At 40.0% G+C, this 24790-nt stretch overlaps 1 protein-coding gene across 1 annotated transcript in view; it reads left to right on the top strand.

Annotated features, from left to right (window-relative positions):
- Window positions 1-24790, top strand: part of plekhg5b (pleckstrin homology domain containing, family G (with RhoGef domain) member 5b) — a 95807-nt gene that overhangs the window by 10538 nt on the left and 60479 nt on the right. Inside the window, exon 3 of the mRNA XM_067445651.1 lies at window positions 19274-19350. Within this exon, the coding sequence (XP_067301752.1) occupies window positions 19274-19350 (77 nt within the window). The remainder of the gene's footprint in view (window positions 1-19273; window positions 19351-24790) is intronic.

Below are 24790 nucleotides of genomic sequence, written 5' to 3'. Positions count from 1 at the left end.
TTGTTTTTTGCGCACAAAAAGTTTTCTCGCTGCTTCATAAAATTAAGACTGAACCACTGGAGTCACATGGACTATTTTAACGACGTCTTTAGTACCTTTCTGGACCTTGAAAGTGGTAAACAAACAGCTGTGTATGGAGGGGCCAGAGAGCTCTTGGATTTCATCAGAAATATCTCAATATGTTGTTCAGAAGATGAACGAAGGTCTTGTGTTTTTTTGGGGGGCATTTTTGGGTGAACTAACTCTTTAAGGGCTAAGTATAACATATGATGTGTCCCTTTCATCTAAATATAGGTTAACCTATCAAACTGTATGCCAAACTGCTCTCCACCTGTCAACACCACTGGGGCTCGGAAAACCCACTTCTTCACTTCATCTTTAAGCACGATCTCAGTCACATGTCTGCACTCAAGCTCTATTACGTAAGCACACTTTTCATGCTAACATAAAATATTTATGCCTACTGTTTGAGTTTAAAAAAAGATGCTGAAGCTGCAGAGGGAAAATATCAGCTTCATTGTCTGAAGTCTGCTCTGCAGCTTGCGTCTCTTTCTACAGCTGCCTGAGCAGCCTGTTCATTTAAAAAAGCTGCAAGTTCAAAGCCAGGTTTTGGATTACTACCATATGTCTGCAAAGCCAGACTCCAAGAGTAAGTCTGCCCCAGCCGTACCCTCTAATTTCTTATCCCAAAATTGGACATTTGAATGGCTGTGCAACATCGTCCCTCCCCTATGACTCTTGCACAGTACGCTCTCACAGTAACTCTTCTCTGCAGGATAACTGAAGCCACCTTATTACACCAAAGACGTTTCCAAAGCGTTCCTTTAGACGTTTAGGAAATGCCACGTTTGAAATGATGTCATATCGACATGCCTCCCCCTCTTTAGAGAGGATATCTTATCAGGAGCCATTGCTGGCTGGTTTCCATCCAAGGAAACAGCTGACATTGTTGTAGTCACACGGCATTCATAATGCATAAATCTCCGAAAAGGAGGACCAGGGCTGTAATCAATGCAGAAATGTCTGGTTTTTATTGTTTGTGCAAATCATAGACAAAGTTCACTGTCTGTGTAGGAGGGGTTTGCAAGGGATCTTTGTTTCTCAAAGACTGGAAGGTATTGGCCTAGTCTGTTAATCCCAGCATGCACTTCACCCCAGTATGAATACAACATTTGTCTGCTAGTGTGGGTTGAACACCCTCTGACAACCAGTCCTCTTTGCCCAAACTGCTTGCACAGACTTTGACACCAATGTGCCTGTTCTTTGCAGACTTGGAAACACTGATTGTCCAGTAAAGAAACCGCAGAACATCTGAGATGAAGTTGAAGAAGCACCGTCAACTTCTCAAAAGAGGCGAGAAATTCTCGTCAAGACATCGGGCAGCTTTCGGGAGACTTTATTTTGATTGTTCTTACCGGGGTGTAGTGGAATGTTAGGTGTTCCCATCTTGGCATACTGCAAGATTCCGTTGTGGGATCCACAAATTGAGACGTGAGGAACCCGTCATACGTTCTCAATTGAGATTTATTGTTATGATTTACATTGGGGTGCTGTGAAATGGGTGCCAGGATTTGCTTGGGTTTGGAATGTAGGTCCGGTTTTGGCATGCCTAGTTGCACACTTTTATGGGTTGGATCTCGTGAAACGGGATCAAAGAACGGTTTAATTGTTTGGGAAGATGAGGTAACTGCAGGTGCTTGCTTTATGGCGAGATTGACTATATCCAGTTAAGGGCACATCAGAGCTGGACATCAAGATGAGTCGTTAGACGTCGTGTTGTTTCCTTTTAAAGTAGCCTCGAGAAGATCAGTTAGCGGGGTTCTTGTTTTTGCTTTTAACATTTACAGCCTCTTCCTTCACGATGTTCCTTTACTGGAGGAAACGGGGAGCTTATGAGCTCGAGACACTCCCATCTTCTTTGACAGAGCAGGGGGCAGAACGGTACTCTTGGTCGTCCCATATGGATGTCATCCATGATGTTAATGGTAAGGCTGGATCCACCCAAAATACCCTCACTTTTCAGTCACTAACTATGAGTAGTTGTCTAGTACAGACAACTTTCCATCTCAAATGGTATTTGCTTAAACGTCAGAATTTTAATGTTGTTGCATCCCTAGTTCATGTATGTAAGCGTCAGAGACATGTCTAAGGCCACTGCATTGTTTCCTGCTGTTTTGTTGTGCTACATTTAAGCCTTTTTCATCTTAAAGGGGTCCTATTATGCTTTTTCAATTTTTCAACTTAAATTAGTGTAATGTTCCTATTTGAGCATAAAACAGATCTGCATGGTTACAAAGCTCAAAGTCCACTCCCAAATATTTTATTTAAATGTGCAGTATGTAGTATTTATGAGGATCTGCAGAAATGCAATATAATGCACATAACTATCTTTTCAGTGTTGTATAAAGACCTTGCATAATGAACTGTTATGTTTTTATCATCTTAGAATGAGCCGTTTCTATCATCGGGTCCCCTAATGGTGATGTCGCCAATTTGCGGCACCATGTTTCTACAGTATCCCTAAACGGACAAATTGCTCTATGGAGCGCTAGCTACTCTCTGCTCTCTCAGATGACGACGAGTTTGTATAGTGTAGGCCACCGTAGCTTTCTCATTTGCTTCGAAAGGGAGGTGTGAGCGGTGGGCGGTTCGCAACCTCACAGCTAGATGTCGCTAAAATTTGCACAGTGCACCTTTTAGCAGAATCTAGTTTTCAAGAACTACAACGAATGGCTCGTTTGGACTGTTTTTTTGTTGTTATTGCACATCTTGTGAAGTCACAGTGTTGCTCATTTAAATAATCTCCACCCACGGAATTTGCAAAAAAGGGGACGAGGCCTGGTTGAGCTGCGCTAGAGAAGATGAAGTGTGTTGTTGCTGGGTTTTTTTCTCCACCCCAGAAAAAGTTTTTCGAAAGGCAGACTAGAGAATCTAGAGTGGTTAATTATTTTTAAATACTGTTCCTGAACATCATAACCCCAATGTTTATCTATGTGCTGCACATTTTACGTAGAACAGCTTCCCGAACAAAAGTGAGTACGATGCAGTCTACGCACAAAAGCCTCTCCTGAAAAGAAGCCAAATGAGTTTCCATTTTTTGGGGGGACAAATTGTTGGTGGATATTCTTTTTTGTAGTTGTGTTTTCTATTAATAGTTCCAATTATAAGTTTTATGTAGTTGCTATAATGTTAAAAAAAAGGGCAAAACTTTGCCTCCGCTAATTTTCCATGATTTTGTGATCGATCACTGTTTGTATTACCATAGTTTTCCAACAAATATGATTAAATGGTGGATAACATCCTATCTATAAAAAAAAACTAAGAAAAGCCATACCACTCTGAAACATCCTGTAAAATTCGTGCTTGAAATCCATTCTGCACGACCCTTTTCTTAAATATTTACACCAGAGCAGTTCTTGCTGTTATGAAGGGGCGTGACATTTCCTGAACACATTGGGCCAGATAACCAATCACAGCACATGTCATATTTCGGAAGGAGGGGCTTCTGCGAAACAGTTAGTCACTGGGGAGAGAGAAAATTAATGCGTTTTTGAACAATCAACCATATTCTAGTACACTCCAAAAACAAAACCGAGACTCTGTAAAAGGGCATAATAGGACCCTCTTCCACACTTCTTGTTTACTTTGCTCTCTGCCTTCGATTTGTGTGTTTTAAAAAAAAGTGTTATAATGGTCAGTCATTACTGCCACCTCCATATTCTTCAGTACTCTTGCCCTTATTCCTATGCTAATAATGATGGTATATGATGAATCTGGATATTTTTCACTAGCCAGCATTCAGTGTTTATTTGTTTGTCTCTCGACTTATGCAACCCAAATTTCTTCCGGAACATTTGGGACACTCCTCTGCAGATGGGAAGCTTCAACACAGTCTCTTCTTTGATCTTCTCTTCCATTCATAAGACCTGTAATTAAGGCCGATCCATTACTGAGAGCCACTCTCTGGCCACTGTGGCCTACAGAAGAGTAGCGTACTGCATTTCTAAGCACATAGTTGTCTTCTCAAATGCCATAATTAGTTTGGGGGATTATAATGGTGGGTCATGGCTTGCTTTGGTGTTTGAGTTAGTAGTGGTGATGGGAAAATGTCACAAACTCACAGTGGATTATTCTGTCATCTTCTGAGGCACATTGCTGTGCAAGATTAGCTCTAGCGGTGCCTTCAAAATGGTCATATTACTGTATGTACTTGGGATTCAAGTGTGTGGCCTCTTAAGTCCTCTCTGCATGTTGTGGCTGCAGGCATGGAAGTCTGTGTGGTCAGTTTTCAGTCAATGACATGAATGAAAATAATTGAAATGTGCTTATTGCTGCTTTAGTTTTTCAAGCAGACATAGTTTTTTGACGCATATTACAGAAAATGTTTATTTCAGTGTTTCTAAATCGATTTATATCGATTTATCTGTCTAATTAAAATAGGCATACACAAACTTACAGCTTGGAAAAAAGTTGGTTGATAATGCAATTGGAGCTGCACGAAATATCGCCTTCGCATCGATATCGCAATGTGCACATCCATGATGGTCTCATCACAGGATGAGCAATGTAAAAATAGGGATAGTATCTCTACAGATTAGGTACCACGGTTCGAAATGCACGTGATTTGCATATTAATTGCATAGTCTAACCATCATAGAGCAAAACTTGCATGTGTTTTTAGGTTCTGTCAGTTTAAAAGTTCAAGCGTTTTTTAAAATGGGCAAAAAACAATGCACACACACAGAGCAACACAGATAGCACGTGAACACCGAATCCTGTTCTCTTTCTCATCTATTTGTGCTTGAACACACACACACACACACACACACACACTCAATTATGCCCGTTTCTGTGTTTATCCTTGTGAACACAGTTGCTTATTGCTTACGTGAATTAAAATAATTGAGAAAGAAAATGGAATTATTGAATCCTTGCATTCGGTCTTAGTGACATCGGCCTAATATTACTGTTGCTGTCTGTCATTAATGTTAATCAGACAACAGAAAACAATTACTTTTTTAGCTTTATTAAAGATTAATTATCCTCCGCTTCGCATCGGGCGGTTCTTCGCCTCTATGGCGTGCATTAAAATCCTTTAATGCATGGCTAGCCGTGGATTATCCCTTACTTTATTTATACAGTGAAAACTATGCAGTGTTTAATTATTCATTTTCTGTAGTACCTGTCCTGAAAACTGTTAGACTAGCCTGAAAAACAGAGCACTGTTTATTTAATTTGTATTTTTTTTCGATTATATATATCTATGCTTGAAATTTGTTAATTATTTTCTATGTAGGTTCACTCCCCTACAAAATCACACCTGTCATTCTAGAATGATTAATTCTTTCCAAATAGAGTTCTTCAAGTCAACTTTTTGAAATCTGTATGATGTCTCATGTAATCGCTCAGTGTTTCAACCACAGAAAGACGTCAGTAAAACGAATGGAGAAAAATAATGTAATAAAAACGTGTTAGTTAGCAAGAAAATTTTACTAATTTTGATAAATGTGTGCACCACAGAGCCACCATTTAAATGTTTATATCTATCTAATGTATATATCTGAATTTGACTGGAAATATAATCATGTAATTGTAAAGTTAGTATTATAACTTTATTATAAAAATGTCCTTTAGTGTAATTTAAGTGTTTGTATATAAATCAGTTATTTTTAACCTTCAATATTATAGTAATGTAATACCAACTGACTCCCATGTGTAGTTTACATCCTTAGTTGAGTTTTTTTTTTCTTGAGAAAGTTTGACATGTACTGTACTTGATGAAGGTCTATGTCCAAGTAATCGATATTGAATCAAATCAAATTAAATTGGAATCAAATCACAAGCTTGTGAATCAAAATCGAATCGAATTGTGAAATTTGTGTCAATACTTAGCCCTTAAAATATCGCAATGTCAGTTTTTTCCAATTTTATGCCGCTCTAAATGCAATAAAATTGCGTTTTACATTTGGTTTTCAGCTAAAAGAGAAAAATCTTGGTCAAAGATATTTACATAATACAACATTTCTTTGATTGAATAAGGAAATGTATATCTCATATGTTCCTTTCCTTTAAACATGGTAATGCCTTTTGTTCATTGTTGTGTATTTGTAAGCATTTAGTGTAGTGTAGATGAACTTCTGATAGCCAAAAGTCAGTTTAATGTGTAATCCAATGGGATCCTGTACAAGATATAGTTTTAAACCCTTTTACTTTAAACCCTGTGTGGTGATTCGGCAGCTGGCTGCATCTCTGACAGTGAAGTGAAACACCCCGTACCATGGCAGGCCGATGCCGTCTGCCATCTGTCTTCCAGTAGACGCCTCGCGTTACATAACTCACACCAGCGTCTCCGGCTGACGGGGAGGTTTAGCCTTCAGAGCGAAGCACGAGAACAAGGCAAGACATCAGACAGCAGTTCCAGTAGTGTGCCAGTCGTCTCAATGGTACAGGACACAGGGATAAATTCACCACTGATCTGAGGCATTCCTCAAATTCCTCGTAAAAGCCTGTACAAAAGCGATACGTAAACATGCTCTTAGAAACCTCCACTCTGCCTATACATGGTTAACATGGTACAGTTGAGGTCGAGGGTCCTTACTGTGTGGTCTTCTTTGAGGAAGAGTATGATAAGGTTGTGGGATTGTCGGTTGGGAACTGTACGCCTTTGTTTTACGGATCGCTGATTTGTATGATTATTAGAGGTGCTTGCTAGGACGAGCATTACTATTTCTAATGCTTGTACTTTGGGTTTGCGGGCCGAGTGTCACAGTCCAAATTTTACACTTTGGCTTGTCCTGAATGGTTTGTTCTACAAACATGAATTATGCCTCAAATAATGCATGTCATTGTAACTTGTTGTTATTTAATTATTTTGGTTATTATTCATTTTATATTTTACATATTTTATATACCTCTTATTTTTCTTCTTTCCTTTTTTTAATTGTCTTGATTTAATAATATGAATTATTATAGTTGACATTTATTCTGTGTTGTCGTTTAATTATTTTTGTATATTTACTGTTTAGCTTCTGTTATTATATCAAACCTTTGTATTATATATATATATATATATATCTCATACAGCAATGAGTCTTTTTGGGAAAGATGCAACAAGTTTTCCACATCTGGATTTGGGGATCCTCTGCCATTCCTCTTTGCAGATCCTCTCCAGTTCTGTCAGGTTGGACAGTAAACATCGGTGGACAGCCATTTTCAGGTCTCTCCAGAGATGCTCAGTTGGGTTTAAGTCAGGGCTCTGGCTGGGCCATTCAAGAACAGTCACGGAGTTGTTGTGAAGCCACTCCTTCGTTATTTTAGCTGGGTGATTAGTTTCATTGTCTTGTTGGAAGGTGAACCCAGTCTGAGGTCTTGAGCACTCTGGAGAAGGTTTTCGTCCAGGATATCCCTGTATGTTACTTGGCATTTATCTTTCCCTTGATTGCAACCAGTTCTCCTGCAATTCCCTGCAACTGAGAAACACCCCCACAGCATGATGCTGCCACCACCATGCTTCACTGTTGGGACTGTATTGGACGGGTAATATTTTTCTCCACACATACTGCTTAGAATTAATGCCAAAAAGTTCTATATTGGTCTCATCAGACCAGAGAATCATATTTCTCACCATCTTGGAGTCATTCAGGTGTTTATTTTTTAGCAAACTTTCATGTGTCTTGCACCGAGGACAGACTTCTGTCAGGCCCCTCTGCCATAAAGCCCCGACTGGTGGAGGGCTGCAGTGATGGTTGACTTTCTACAACTTTCTCCCAGCTCCCGACTGCATCTCTGGAGCTCATCCACAGTGATCTTTGGGTTCTTCTTTACCTCTCTCACCAAGGCTCGTCTCCCCCTATAGCTCAGTTTGGCTGGAAGGCCAGCAATAGGAAGGGTTTGGTCGTCCCAAACATCTTTCATTTCAGGGATTATGCCAGATCTGTGCCTTGCCACAATTCTGTCTCTGAACTCTTCAGGCAGTTCCTCTGACCTCATTATTCTCATTTGCTCTGACATGCACTGTGAGTTGTAAGGTCTTATATAGACAGGTGTGTGGCTTTCCTAATCAAGTCCAATCAGTATAATCAAACACAGCTGGTCTCAAATGAAGGTGTAGAACCATCTCAGGGATGATCAGAAGAAATGGACAGCAGCTGAGTTAAATATATGAGTGTCACAGCAAAGGGTCTGAATACTTAAGCCTAGTTCACACTGCCCGATTTTTGCCCCGATTTTGAGTCGCCGACAGGTTTTGCGAAATCGCCGACAAATGCCCGAGATCACAGGCAAATCGGTGCTCGTGCACACGAGTGACAATCACGCAGTGTGAATCAGGGATGGAAATTAACTTTTTTGTCCACCGGCCACTGTGGCTGGTGGATTTCAAAATCTACCAGCCACTCAACGTTTTTACCAGCCACTTTCTTGTTTATAACCGACAATGTGTAACTGCACGTGAAAATTAATACTACAAGCTCTACAATACTTAAGCAGTTTATTTAATCTCAAATCTCAATGAAATACTGACATTTTTTCACTCTTATACACACACAAACCATGAACTGATATACATTTCATTAAATGAGTAGGGCTCTATGTTCTCTCTTTTTTCTTTTTTCTTTACCTGGATGTGGCATTTGGATGATTCTTTTATGGCTTCCAGTTTTAGGTTTTTAGTACCAACAATGAAACTACTAGTTTTGGCATCTTCTGAAGCGTGTTGACGACATACCGAGCAGAACATTGTCAGTAGGGATGCATCGAAATAAAAATTATTGGCTGAAACCGAAGCACTAAAAGAAATTATGCCAATTGTCCATTGCATTTATGGCTAATGCTGTGACTGAGTAACTTTACTAAAAATCAAGGCATTGCAATTGCATTAATTAATATTAAAGTTTCAAATAATAAATCAATTACAAATTATGCAAATATTTATTTAGCACATTGCAACATCAAACAGTATAAAATAAAATTCAAAGTAAAATGTTTAACTTGATCTCACTCATGTGTACATTAAATAATAATGTACAGGTCTACTAGCCTACAGAAATGTAATAAAGTAATCAAATGTAAAATAACTGCATATTTAACTGTTTAAATGAAAGATTATTCCTTATTAAACTTACAAAAGCTATTCAATCAAGAGCAGTGAGTGATGTCCTTATCGTTTGTTTGACATTAAACAGACAGCAGTAAAAGCTACTGCCCCTTTAAGACCTAATAGAGGGATATGCGTCATCTTTCACGACTGTATAAAGTTCACTTAAGGCATATTCAGACTATGTCTGCTAGAATTCTCATCAAGATGAACATGTTGGCATACTTTTTGTGTGAGTTTGTCCGTTTAAGCACAAGACTTGAAAGAGAACTCAATATTTGCATGCTGTGAGACGGGTGCGCGCTTCCGGATGACAGTGACGGATCTTCTCTCAGTGCGCGCGAGTTATTATGGTTATTATTCGCGTCTTCTGGCACTACATCCGGGTAATGACGGCGAAAACGACTGGTCATATTCGGACATACGGCCGCACTCGCATGCACTGAACACAGTTTATAAAGAGGGGAAACGGTATGCTATTTTTATTTACCCGCCACGGTGGCCGGTAGGTGAAGCGAGTTTACCCGCCACAACGCAAAATCACCCGCATTTGGCTGGTGGCGGGTGCTAATTTCCATCCCTGGTGTGAATAATCAAAGACGCGATCAGAGAGAATCGCCGACGCCGGTGAGATATTTGGCATTCTAAATATCTGGACCTGTCGGCGATTCAAACTCCTGCTGTGTGAACAGCGTTCTGACTGAAAATTACATCGGCGATGACCGACAGCCAATGAAAGAGTGAGATACAGGGCAGCAGGACGTTCAGGGAGGAGTTATAGAGCAGAATATCAGTATTTTAATAGATATATTTACAATTCTATCAAACAGAAACAAAGGCCAAACATTTGCACATCCAGCCACAGCAGCAGCACATTACAAAATTGTTTATTTACCTCAAACTGTCTTTGCAGAACACAATCCTGGCTCCCTCTGTCTCTCCAACAATTTCTTCCGCCATAATCTTTTTTCTTTTTCTCCACAAATCAGCGCACATACAGTTTGAAGCAAATGTTGTGCAGTTTATCATTTTAAATAACAATTCAAAGTCTCACGCAAGAACTCCGGTCTGACGCACGTGTGATCTCGCGTTGTTTACTCGGCACTTCGCACGTGTGTTTGGCAAACGTAGTTTGCGCACCGGAGAGAGAGAGAGGGTTGTCGGCGACTCTTCCTCTTGTTCAGTCATGCAGTGTGAACTCCTCTGTCGTCAAACCATCGTGCAGTGTGAACACAGCAGTGACTGAATGATACCCCAGATAGTCATGCAGTGTGAATAGAGCAGTGACCCAACGAGTTTGAAAATCGTGCAGTCTGAACTAGGCTTTAGGACCATGTGATATTTCAGTTTTTCTTTTTTAATAAATCTGCAAAAATGTGTACTCTGTGTACGTTAATGAGAAAAGGATATTGGCAAATGGTTTGAATATAACTGAGAACTGAAAAATTGAAGGGGGTCTGAATACTTTTCCATACCCACTGTATATGTGTGTGTGTATTTTATTTATTTATATAATATTATTATATATTAATATTTAATATTATTATATATTAATATTTATTTATATAATATTATTATTATATTTTACATTAAAAACATATATATTGTGACTTCAATTATTAAAACATTAAAAATAGTTTTTTCCTCTTCCGAAGTTGGCAAGCCAAAAGGTAAACAACAGTAATTTTATTCATTTTGGCTTAAAAAAAATTGGCCACAGTGAGTTTTTCCCCCTCTGTATTTAGAGCGTGACTAGTTGCCTTACGCACATGCTGTCTCATCGTGTGTGTGTGTGTGTGTGTGTTGAGGTTGACAATGCATGTGTCGCTAGCTTGCTTTTATTATTCGTTTGATTTGGGCCTAATCAGCAGTGCTGAGGTCAGACATTCCTGTCCATGTTAAACAGAGGAAGAGAAGGAGAGAGTGTGTGTGAAGGAACAGGAGGAAGTTAAAGAGATAATTAAACAGATGAAAACTGCTGAATCAGGCTCTTACCACTGAGTATAAGCAAATGTAAAGGAGCTAAACAGTTGTACTTGTAATAAATTAGCTATTTTAAAAAACTTTTTTTTAATCTGTAGACGTTTTATCACCAAAGTGTCAAACCATAAATATGAGGAATAGTGATGCTTCCCTGAAATTATATAAACTGGTAAACCAGAGCAAGCAGCTAGTGCTGGGGTCAGACACTGTTGTGCCATGTGGTTTCTGGTTTCGTCACATGATTTTAGTTTCTGATTCATGAAACAATTGATTCTTGAACTTGAACTCTTGAACTTGAACTCAAGTCAGGCCAATCACATCGTGTATAGAGTCGGTGGGCGGGGCTTAACATAATGACGGCCGAGTTGCGCTTGTGTGCTTCTAGTAAACACAGAAACTGGCGAACGGCGGTCTTTCGAATCAGCTTTGATCGCGACTCTGGAAGATTTGGAGTTAAGCTTTTCTCTGAGAAAAGAACAAAGAACAGCACTAAAGTCATTCTTAAAAAGGGAAGATGTGTTCGGAGTTTTGCCGACTGGATAAAGCAAAAGTTTAATCTGTCAACTTCACGTTGCTTTGGTTGGTTGGAGCGCTATCCAATTGCGTGCAGAGGGAGTTTGAAAGACAACCGTTTATCCCGCCCCTCGGATTGTGCCCTGTCAATGGTGAGTTTCCAGACCAAACATCTTGATGTGGGTCTGGCTTGTCAGGCTGCATCTTTGCAAAACAGTGGCACAAGCTGTATCTATATGTATTTACACAGTTAAAACCGCCAGTAGGTGGCAGCAACTTTCTTCCTCTTCCAGAGGTAGTCGAATACGCATACGACAGGTTTGCTTTCAAATTTTTTCAAATTTAAGGAAATTCACATCACAGAAAACAACAAATTTGAGCTTTATTAATCATCAGCTAATTTCAAAACCAACGAGCGCAATAGGAGAGAGCACAGCAACAGATTTTTAATTAATTAATTTAATTTGATTTAAATGTAAGATTTTTTTAGTTTCTTTACTTTTAATTAAGATAATTGTGTGTTGAGCATCTGCAGTCTGCTTACTTTTGGGTTTATTTGCGGTAGTTTGTGCGTTGGCTTGATAGAGATACTCAGCTGCTCATCTTGTCGGGAGGAGTAAAATTTACATATGTGGTTTCAACAACCAAGATGCATTTAGACTTGTTCAGTTTCATCTGGAATGTGGCCCAGACCTAGCCTGGCTCCGCCCTTCTACGTAATTCCGCACAAATTTTTATTTACATCGTCTGAGTTTGCAGTATATACGCTGGTTTTCTCCTAAATTTTTACCGGTCCAATTAAGTGCTTTAAGTGATCAGATTGAAAGCAATCTCGAATGTGTTTCAGAGGGCATTTACACCTGGTCTTTTCGCGACTGGATAGTGGTCTGATCAAAGAAAACTCATGACATGACCAGGTGTAGTCAGGCCCATAGTGTGAACGCTCATGTGTTCGAACTGCCACACAAGACTGCCTACTCTCCACCTACTGACCTAATGCGGCTCTAGCCAGACTATGAGAGCACTAGCCAGACGGGATTTAAATGTAGTCGCTGGAGAGACAATTCTCTCAAAAATAATCTTGCTCGTATAATTTATTATCCATGCCCTATATATTTATACTGTATGCTAAATCCCCATTTTAACAAAGGTTTGTAGCCTAGTCGAGAACGGCAACGTACTCGATCATATCATATGGACACTGCTTGTGTGGATGCAGTCTGTTTTGACAGTAAAAGATGAGGTAAATTTGGACTGGATGTCATGTATTTGAACTTTTACGGCTCTACTGTTTTCTTGTTTTTACACTAGAAGTGACATTTTGCCTGTTAGAAATTGTTGGACTTTTTATTCCCCAAAGTCCTCCCCAAGTTCAATGATCGGCCAGGAGTCCAGTTATCAATTAAAAGTATAAATTTATTAAAAGTAACAGCGAGTAAAAAAGTTTCTGAGCTCAGGATTCAGAACAACAGATATAAGCATCAGGGCAGTCCTGAATGCCGCACAACTTTTACATCCATGTTTATATTCTTGTTCTTCCATCTCCTCCCCACACCACGTTTCCTCCAATCTGGGTGTACCGCATCATCAGTCTCCAGGCAGTATTTCTATAAACACAGGTTAACCACACACACACAAAGAAAGTACAGCTCTGGCATTTTCCATATTATAAGACACATCCTTCTGCATCTTTGTTTTATCTTTAACCTCAGTTTCGCTCGTAGCTATGTGGTTCTCAGAAATTCTCTACCCCCACTGTCTCACCCTTGCTTGACCTCGTACCACATCTACTTCTCCTCAGTTTCGTTTCACACCTTTTATAGCGCTTCTGCAAAATCATCTGCACATCTGCAAGTAAAATAATCATAAGCAAATATAATCAATACATAATGAACATTATACTCAATCATTAATACTTCATGGTGAAAAACACAATTCATACTGTATACTTATTATTGTAGACTGTGAATCATCATCTGCAACATGTTTAATCCTAAAAATCATAATAAGCAACTTGCATTAAAATAATAAACATATCCTTAAAATAAATGAAAATATCCTTCAAAACACATGCTCAGTTTTAATGTTAGTTTAATGTGGGGTAGAATTAAATGAACTGCAAAACTCAGTCTGTCACCTCACATACCCCCATGGGCACGCATACCTCAGTTTGGGAACCACTAATCTAAAGGATCGGATCCTGAGAAATATTACTGGCGAAAGCACATGTTAAAAGCAAAAGCTCTCCAGATGGAAAAGATGTTCACAACTTTTTCTGGAAATACTCAATCTGTAAGCGGAGAGGAGAATGGAAAGTTTTTGTTGGGTCGATTTCTGAAGAGGATTGCTTACATATGTGGCTGTCAACTGTCTTGAAATTCCCATCTACATGCAGACACACAGACCTAAAAGCATATGAAATAATTAGCAATCATAAATTTAATGTTTATGATGTGGTCCGTTGTTTTAGTTTTGCACTGTGCTAATGAAAACCCCATTTTGTGCAGAATGAAGCGAAAGTGATATTAAACCATGGTTATCACCCTACACCTTAGCAATCTTATAGCATCGATCCATAATACCCTCGCAACCGCATAGCAGCTCCGTAAACGTGCATGCATAAGCAACCGCTTAGCAACACCTTGGCAATGTAGTTAAACGAAAACAAGAAAAGCCACCACAACATGCAAACAACCACCCATCATTGATCCAAAATTCCCTTGCAGCCTTGTAGCAAGCTCAGAAAACTCTGCGACTACATTAGTAGCCGCTTAGCAACACCCTAGCATTGTACTTAAACAAAGAACGCCACAACACCCTAGCAACCACCCGTCACACCTTCGCAACCTTATAGCATTAATCCGAAATTCCCTTGCAACCGCGTAGCAGTTCAGTAAACTCTGTGAATACATTAGTAGCCGCTTAGCAACACCCTGGCATTGTACTTAAAGGGGTACTTCAGCACTGGAAAGATGAATCTGTATTTAAACTGGGTCATCAATGTAGTAGAAATGTGAAATTATTTTTGAATTTGGTGCCTTCTAGACTGAGAAAAGACAGAAAATGTATTTTTTTCTCATGGGGATGAAACACTACAATTCCCAGAATGCTTCGCTGCCCTGTGAGGCCATTCCCAAAGCCACCGCTACTGGATTACTGTGACTGAATTGGAGAAGACACTACAATTAAAAACTGAACGTGTCTGTTCAATATAATGAGTGAGTCACAGCGCGAGTATCACAGCACTGAGCACTAACTGCAGGAGTCAGATAAATGAGCTGATGAGCTCGTGATGAGAGCTGAGGTAATCGCGACTACACTCGCAGCATATGAGGGGATATGAGGGGGGAAAGCACAATCATTTGAATATACTCCAGGGTTTCAACTGATACAAAGCCAAATGCTAATCGCAAGTAACCAAAGTAACCCTTTAAACAAAGTACGCCACAACACCCTAGCAACCACCCATCACACGTTAGCAACCCATTGATTCAAAAAAATTTGAACCTTTTAAATTTTGCGACAGAGGGTTTCACTGCATGACTGTTAGACATGTGCCGATTTTCGGTAATGCGATCTATCACGATAATGAATATGCATGATATTGTTATCATGGGCATTTCAAAATATCGTAAATAATCATTTATTTAAGGTCCATTGAAATCAAAATGTAAGTTTTTTAGCTTTTAGTATGAGTGTGTTAGCCTTAAAGTTATAAATAAGCTGGTATGTTCCAAAACTATGACAAAATTTGCATTTAGGAGATATAAGCATTCAAAATTTACAGTCTCCCACTTCTGTTAAAAAGGAATCTCAGATTTTGGTGACATCATCACAGACTTCACTTTCTCGTCAAATCTTCTGTCCAATCAAAATGTTCTCTAGAATCTAAAGCCCGCCCCCTACACTGCTGAAGCTGAAATCGGTTTAGTTAAAGGGATCCCCTGGTGTTGAGACTTGTATGGCTTAATATAACATAAATGATGTCTCTTACTGAATTATGTAGTAGAAAACCCATGAAAGATCTACGTTATTTAAAAAATCGATTTTATATTTGGCGTTACCCGTAGCTATTTTTTACCACAACGCAACACGAAAATTGTTTCAGAGTTAAACAAAACCAATGAATTGCTTTGTAATTGTACTTAAAACACACTCAAACATACATGTGCACACAAACTCACCTACACAAGTCACAAACAGATCCGCGGGCGGGCACACACACCTGAGAGACTGCGCTGTCTCAATCGAGATGTTGGGCTGCTCAGTCTCCACGACAGGGGCTGAATCCGAAATCGACCCCTATACCCTGAAATAGGGCATTATTTGAAGGGTCGGCCATTTGTAGTGTTGTCCGACACCATAGTGGACATGTTCGAGTGCAGTCATTTAGTCTCACGTTGCACCGCAACAACGAGTGTACAGCCGATTTACACACAACAGCTGTCCGACTTCACGCACTCGATCATCTTCATTCACTCCTTCAAGTTGTATTAGTGAACAAAAGTAGCGAATGTTATTTGTGTCTTAAAAGTGAAAGTTTAAAGATTGAGGTTAATTCACTGAACTTGTGCTCAAACTTTAATGCACAAACCAATCCCATGCATCATCACCAAAACATCCTGCCTCTCATCCTCACGTTATCCCATCATCCTACCTAGATATTTCCCTCTGCTGGATACATAGGCATTACAGTTAATCTACTGCATATCAACAGTCTATCTATGATATCAACACAGGGAATAGTGATTGAGGGTTATGTATGCGCGCACGCAGTGCGTGTGTGTGTGTGTGTGTGTGTGTGTGTGTGTGTGTGTGTGTGTGTGTGTTCGCGCCGATCTTTTGGGGTGTGTGTGAGTCTGTGTGAGAGAGAGAGTTTGTGTGCACATGTATGTTTGGGTGAGTGAAGTCGGACAGCTGTGTGTAAATCGGCTCTACACGTTATTGCGGTGCATCGTGAGACTGAATGACTGCACTCGAACATGTCCACTATGATGTCGGACAACATAATGCCCTATTTCAGGGTATAGGGGTCGATTTCAGATTCAGCCCCTGTCGTGGAGACTGAGCAGCCCAACATCTCGATTGAGACAGCGCAGTCTCTCAGGTGTGTGTGCCCGCCCGCCGATCTGTTTGTGACTTGTGTAGGTGAGTTTGTGTGCACATGTATGTTTGAGTGTGTTTTAAGTACAATTACAAAGCAATTCATTGGTTTTGTTTAACTCTGAAACAATTTTCGAGTTGCGTTGTGGTAAAAATAGCTACGGGTAACGCCAGCTGATTGAGGAGTTCAACCATTCCACGTCATCAACCTAGAACGCAAACAAAATGGCGCCGCCCATGGTCCAAATATAAAATCGATTTTTTTAAATAACGTAGATCTTTCATGGGTTTTCTACTACATAATTCAGTAAGAGACATAATTTATGTTATATTAAGCCATACAAGTCTCAACACCAGGGGATCCCTTTAACACACATTTACTAATTTCTACATGGTGAAAGGCACATAGCACACTATATATGTGATAGCAAACGATTCAGTGTAAATATTCTTTCATTTGACGCGAATTAAGTCTGTTTTCACGTTAGTTTCACACACCGCAGCAGCGCACTCACTCCAACGGCTCTGGTCTAAATTTAGACTACAGACACGAGAGCGCAGCACGGATCATATGCGCGAGTCCGTGCAGACAACAAAACATATCGACCCATTTGAATTCTGCACAGAATGCTGCATTTCAAAGCGATATGGAGGAGATTATGATGATAAACAGTGTTAGAGGAAACTGGCTTTACCAAACAGAGAAAGGTCTGCTCTTGCGCTCTAGTCAAACTGTATATTAAAGAAACGCTATTGGCTGTTTCAAAAAAGGGGAGGAGCTGCTAACAGCTGGAGCCGTTTCAGGGGAAATTACATCAACACATTGAATAATGCGGCGCGTTTCAAGGCACTTCAGTGGGCCTTTAACAATTATTACATTTATTATAATATTGTTGCAAAGAATACTTTGCCCATCAACCGTAAAAATGCTCAACACCGCTGTTTTCTGCGTCAAATGGACACGTGCTCAGGTGTAAATGAGAAGCACATGAACGAGTGAAGGAGACGCGCTGCTGAAGAGCCGCTCAATGATAGCAGAGGGCACTGATGAACTGCAGGATGCCGAAACCCCGCAAACAAAAGCAAACGCTTGTGACGTTTTTTTAGTGAAGAAAAGCCATTCGTTTTTTGTAATCTCAATGTTGTTGAGCATCACAGCACCAAATACTTCATAAGTAAAGACTTAATAGGCTATTTATTTTCAAACTTAAGCATTTTTATGTTTTAATCTGGACTACAACGTGCCCTAATGATTAGAATTTTTTTGATTTATTGTTCAGTAAAACTTTGAGACATACGACTTCATTAGTTAACGTGTTTATTCATTATTACCAAACTGACAATGAAAAATACTTATAAAGAATGAATTATTCTAAGTAATGTTCATTTCTTAGTTACTGTTTAATAACATTAAAATCAAAATCGAAAGAATTTTTAATGGACCTAAGATAAAACTAACAATATTTCTTAACATTATAAAAACATTATACTTTCTGTACCAAATGTAGCTGTTGCTCATTCTTAGTTAATGCATTAAATAATGAGAGCTTATTGTAATTTGTTACCTGTTGTTCATAGCCTAATTCTTTTGCACTTTAATCTGTTTGAAAATTGTACTTTTACAGCTCTGAAAAAATTTAAGAGACCACTTAACAGTGATTTCTCTTAATTTTTTCCAGAGCTGTATATATTTTTGGTGCATTATTGTATTTAAACATTCAGTTATTTTTGTTATTACAAAAATAGTTCTTAAAGCTGTTATGCTATGACAACACTTGTTTTGCAACTTATTTCAATATCGTGATATTGTATACCTTGATAAAAGCGTCAGCAATTAATCGCAACATGAAAAATTGATATCGGCACATGCCTAATGACTGTGCAGGAGGAGCGATCGCCGACAACTTTCTCTCTGGTGCGCAAGCTACGTTTCCCAACTACACGTGCGTCGTGACAAGCAAACAACGCGAGATCACGCGTGCGGCAGACCGGAGTTATCGCGCGAAACTTGGAATATTTATTAAAAATAATAAACTGCACATCGTTTGCTTCAAATTATGTGCGCTGATTTGTGGAGAGAGAAAAAAAGATTATGGCGGAGGAAATTGTTGGAGAGAGAGGGAGCCAGGATTGTTATAAAAACTTCTGGGTTTTTGGTTCTGTGTTCTTTTAGCTTGTTTGCTGTACATCTTGTCACAAATCAGCTTTTAGACATTTTTGTTGTTGTTGTAATAAGTCAGAAATGACAAGGAGGCCGTTTCACGCAATAGAAAGTCAATGTTTAGTTTTTTTCCCGGGGGGCGTGGCTTCCAGATTATAATGCGTGTCACTCTTTCTATGAAGTTAAACGAACAAAAGCATGCCACAATACCCTAGCGACCACCCATCACACGTTCGCAACCTCATAGCATCGATCTAAAATTCCCTTGCAACCGTGTAGCAGCTCGGTAAACTCTCTTGACTACATTAGCAACCACTTAGCAACACCCTGGTAATGAGTTTTTCTTCAAAAAATGTTCACGTTTACAGCTGGTCCTGTAAGGTTTTTCATGTGTATCTGTGTGTGATTTACTGTTGCAGATGAGAAGCCTGCTCAGGAAGAGGAGTGTGTGGTATGCCAGCATCCAGACTGCACCGAGCGCCGTCACGCCTCAAAGGTAAGAGCAGCGCACCAGACACCAGTCCTGAAGACCGCTGCGAGATCTCGCCTTCTCGGTGGAGGCCCGATCTCGTGGTTTAAAGGATCAGAGAGAGGCCTGCTGGGATATGAGGTCGCCTCTCTGGCCACCAGACTGTGAAATGAATTCCCTCTCATAAGCTGATGCTCTCTGAAACAGGAGAGCGAGCAGAGGAGAGCAGGGAACCCTCAGGAACTCTTTGCTTTGCTAACTTTCTGTGTGCTTTGGGAATCATGGTTGGGACTGTTCAGAATGAGATGGCTGTTATTGTTGTGAAGGGTACGTTGTGCGACAGGTTTGGGTTTAATGAGGACAAGAATCTACTTATATTGCTTTACACTCTTAGTGATTTCTGCGGAATTTTCAGTCTTCAGTGTCACATGATCCTTCACAAATAATTTTAGTATGCCGATTTGAAAACCTGTCTATTTGTATGTCTGTCCGTCCATATGTCCGTCTATTTTTCTCTCGGTCTGTCTATCCGTCTGCCTGTCTTTCTATTTGTCTGTATATTCTCTGTTTGTTTGTCTGTCTGTCTATCCGTCCGTCTGTCTGTCTATTTGTCTGTCTATCCATCTATCTGTCTGTTTGTTCGTCCATCCGTCCGTCTCTCTTTTTATTTTTCTGTTTGTCCTTCTGTCTGTCTTTTCTTTTTCGTTTCCATTATATAAGGCCTTAAAATTCTGCATGATTAAGGGCGTGGTTACTTTGAGTGACAGGTGGATACCCATTTATCCGCCGTCTAGAGTTATTGCATCACAAACATCCCGGCTCTTTACCCATTTTCTGTTATCCGGGAGTGACACGTGATTGACTCGCTCGCAAGTTGGCGACACCCAGCTCGTCTCTACTTTACGGTTCAAAACGGCTTATCGGAATCGTATGGGTGACGTCACGTACACTACATCCATATTTTTTTACAGTCTATCTGTCTCTATTTGTTTGTCTGTCTAACCTTAAAAAAAGAAAATGGTCATAAATAGATTATGACGCAAAAACAATCATTATAATAAAATTCTGCCGAAGTTACATGTAGTATAACCCCTTTATGGTCAGCACTTGTCCTTCAGTTTCTGTCAAAGCAGATGAGTTGTTTATTCCCTCCTTACTGTGTTGAACAGCGAGAGTTGAGCTCAATTTATTTTGGGAGAAGACAGAAATCGACCCAGAGAGCGGTTTCCTGTTGGAGCTTGATAAGTGTCACCTAATCATTCTTTTGAGAACGGTTGCTCTCCATTCATCCAAAAGCCTCAGTTCAGCTGGTAATGTGATGAGCGTGCCGTTCTCCAGCACAGTGTGTGTCCGTGTTTGTGTGTATAAGTGAGCACATGAGGGGCTCTGGGTTTATGATTATGTGACTGGCACCGCTGTAGGGGTCGGCCTGTAGGAAAACCTCCACGGTGATTGTGCTTGTCTGGCGCCCGTCGCCCCGAGGTCACGGGCTCTGGTTATGTAAGGAGATTATAGAAAAACGTGCATGAGGGAGGAATGTTTCTACTCTCATTGTCACCTTCACCTCCCTCTGCGCCTCCACTGTTTTTATTACTGGCCATCTCCTCGTTGACATTCTAATGTCTTTATTTTGTTAAGTTGTCGTGGAACATGATTGTCTATGACTCCTTTTTCTTGGGTGATATATTGTTCAAAAGTCTGGGGTCTGTAAAACGATTTGGTTTTAAAGGAAATATCTTATGTTCAGCAAGGCTGCATTTATTTGATCAAAAATACAGGGAAAAAAAGTTTATATTGTAACGAAGTTAGTAGCTGGGAAGGAAGGAGGCGGGAACCGGCGAACGTTCAAACAAACATTTATTCAAAATAAATAAACAAAATGAAAGTAAAACCGCGGGCAGCCCCTCACGGACGACTGCCCGCAAACACACAAAATAAAACTAAACATAAATTCCAGGCCTGGTCCTCTCTCGTCTTCCGCTGTCCTTGCTCCTCCTTATATGCTCCCGTCACATGGCCGCGAGACGAGACCGGTGTGCCATGCAGCTGGCACTCGTGAACATTAATCACCGGCCCGCTCTCGCGGTCCCTCGCCCCGCTGCCTGTCACACCATATATATATATATATATATAAAATATGTGTGTACACACACACGCACACACACACACACATAGCCTGCATACGTACAGTGGAGATCAAAATGAGAGAACAACATACAATTTCCTAAATTTCAAGGTCACTGCTTAGTCCTTTTTGAAATTATCCTAACAAGAGCATTTTTTAAGCATATTTCACAAGTTAAATATATTCTGAAGTACAGTATATACAACTTAAATAAGACAATTGAAAAATAACGCCGGTCAAAATTAGAGAACACTTTTAGATACCGCGTCAAGCATTGGGTGTTAATCTGGCACTTGGTGCTAATTTTTCATAATAATCTGGCAAACCCTATTTAACTTGAAGCAAACTTTCCAATTTTCACTGACTTTGCAAAATGGCAAGCCACTCTAAGGTGACTGAAACCCTACGACACCAGGCTGTCCAGATGAAGGCAAAAGGGATGACCCTTTCAGCTATTGCAAAAGAAGTTGGTCATTCTAAATCTGTCATTTCTAGATTATTGAAGCTTTACAAAGACGCTAATTCATTCAAGTACCCAAAAAGGTACGAACAATGGTATACCCACAGTTTATCTTCCTTCAAACTTCAAGAAATGAAAATCAACAATATTTCTGGGAAAAAAATAAAAATCTAATGTTTCTAAATTGTTCTCTAATTTTGATATCCACTGTGTGTGTGTGTATGAATGTATATATATATATGTATATATGTATAATATATATATATGTATAATATATGTGTATATCTGCATAATATATGTGTGTGTGTATGTATGTATGTATATATATGTATGTGTGTGTGTATATGTGTATATATATATATATATCATATCCCTGTGCACTCACCCTGACCACAAGGAGGAGGCAAAGAGACAAGGCAGTGCGTGTGTGTTTGGGTTTAGGACAGGACAGGACTAACTGTGTCCATACCGTCCGGCAGTGATGACGATAAATATGTTGATTTGTTAATAAATGCAAACAGTCTGATGACACACACAACTTCAGATGTCTGAATCACTGTCCGTGTCTCATTTTTTCCTGATTAACTTTTCACATCTCTTGCACAACGGTTGCTAATGTTGCTCTTCAGGCCTTCAGACTGGTTTGAGGAGGATTGTATTTATTTATAGTCTGCTGGAAGAATAATGCTGACAAGAAGACAAAGGTTAAATGCATGTCTTAAGTACACGTTCAGAAAGTGCTTGCTTTCGACGGTTTTAAAAATGCTGTGGCGTGGCGTTTGTGTAACCTATAGAATCTAGTCAAGTAATTATGGAAAGCCTTAAAAATGATCTGGTTGTCGGATGTTGGCCGACAGTGTTGTACGTGTTCTGACGTGTTGCATGGCACAAACGCGAAATCAAGTTCATATATACATGTATTATTATGATTTTAGATGTATTTTAGATATATATTAGTAGGCTATTATTATACAATTATATTATATTTTAATTGGTTGGTTTTTTTATTTCAGTTCGAGTCATTTTAGTACTTCTACTTTTTCGGTAATTTAAAAGTCTGAACCTATTCCCTTTGTTTCTATTAAAACGTTTAAAGAAAAAAGATAAGTGAAAGGGTAACGGGACTCTGGAGTCTGTTTGTGTTTCCGGTTGTATCTTCTGGTGTCTGACTCGGTTTCCATGTAGAGATGGAGCCAGTCTGAGCGTGCTTCCATCACTCAGCCAATTACCTCCATTCCTGACCCAACAGGACTAGACAAGGTGTGTATCGCCAGGGAATCCACCCCACCAAAGACAAACAGCTGAGCGCTCTGCGGGTTGGTTTGTGTGTCAGATGCAGCGCCGGATCGGATAACTGCCCTCACTTTCTCTATAACTCCTCATCCTTGTCGAAAATAAGTCTACTGATGTCAAACCGCCCACTCAAATGCCACTCTGAAAATTTCCTTCAGGGAAAAGGTCCTCGCTCTCCAGTTCCAGATAACTTCAGCTTTTCCTTCTGTTTCCTCATTCCACTGTAAATCTTTCCCAAGGCATGTTGCTGAGTGATGGAGCACATGCCGTCTCGTTCTGCCGTCGTTTCTCATTTGCATCTGTTCTGAAACGGCCCATAAATATTTAGCTTTTCATTACCTTAATGATTCATGGATAACTCTGGGCAGCGGCAGAGGTTGATGATGGCTTCTTTTTTGAATAAATGATCCTGGATGTCTCCTTTAAGAACCGTAATGAGCTGTAAGACAGCGCCATGGGCCCACACAGGCTGTTTGGGCAATATGACTTTGCGTATCCTCTTGTCATTGGACCAGAAATGGGGATGGACCGCTAACAACTGACCAATTTATTGGTCAAATCAACTAGTAAATCTATCTATTATATTGTAATTTTTTTTTAGGTGTGTTCTAAAAATGTAAATTCTGTCATCATGAATTCTTTTGAGTTGGATCTTTTTAATGAATAGTTTGGTCCAGTTCACAAAAATAATTTGCAGTTTAAAGGGTTAGTTCTCCCAAAAATGAAATATCTTTCATTAATGACTCAATGTCGTTTCACACCCGTAAGAGCTCCGTTAATCTTCAGAACACAGTTTAAGATATTTTAGATTTAGTTCGAGGCCTTTCTGTCCTTTGAATGTAAGTGTATGCCCACTTGCTGTTCACGTCCAGAAGGTAATTAGCCTAGAAATCTAGACGCACCCTAGCGGCAGCAAATTTAATCTGCCCGCAAGTGTGGTCTAGCAACTCTCAATTCCTATCTGAGCTGTATTCCTCAGAATCTGGACGGCCCAATCACATCGTGTAGGTAGGCTATAGAGTCGGCGGACGGGGCCATAATGACGACGGCCGAGTTGCGTTTGCGTGCTTCTAGTAACACAGTCTTCTAGTAAACACAGAAACTGGCGAACGGCGGCGGTCTTTCGAATCAGCTCTGCCCGCGCCTCCGGAAGACTTGGAGTTAAGCTTTTCTCTGAGAAAAGAACAAAGAGCGGCACTGAAGTCATTCTTAAAAAGGGAAGATGTGTTCGGAGTTTAGCCGACCAGATACGGCGAATGTTTAATCAGTCAGCGAGCTCCCCTTCACCGTCGTTGCTCCGGTTGGTGTACCGCTATCCTATCGCGTGCAGAGGGAGTTTGAAAGACAACCGTTTATCCCGCCCCTCGGACTGAGCCCTGTCTATGGTGAGTTTCCAGACCAAACATCTTGATGTGGGTCTGGCTTGTCAGGCTAGAAGGTAATGAAAACATCATCAAAGTAGTCCATATGTGACATCAGTTGGTTAGTTAGACTCTTTTGAAGGGTTGACAATACATTTTGGTCCAAAAATAACAAAAAATATGAATTTATTCAGCATTGTCTTCTCTTCCGTGTTCCTCAAATAAAGA

This window comes from Pseudorasbora parva, chromosome 6 (assembly GCF_024679245.1).
Source record: "Pseudorasbora parva isolate DD20220531a chromosome 6, ASM2467924v1, whole genome shotgun sequence".
Classification (NCBI taxonomy): Eukaryota; Metazoa; Chordata; class Actinopteri; order Cypriniformes; family Gobionidae; genus Pseudorasbora; species Pseudorasbora parva.
Note: the sequence above shows the minus strand (reverse complement) of the source record. Positions and strands in the feature narration are given on the sequence as shown.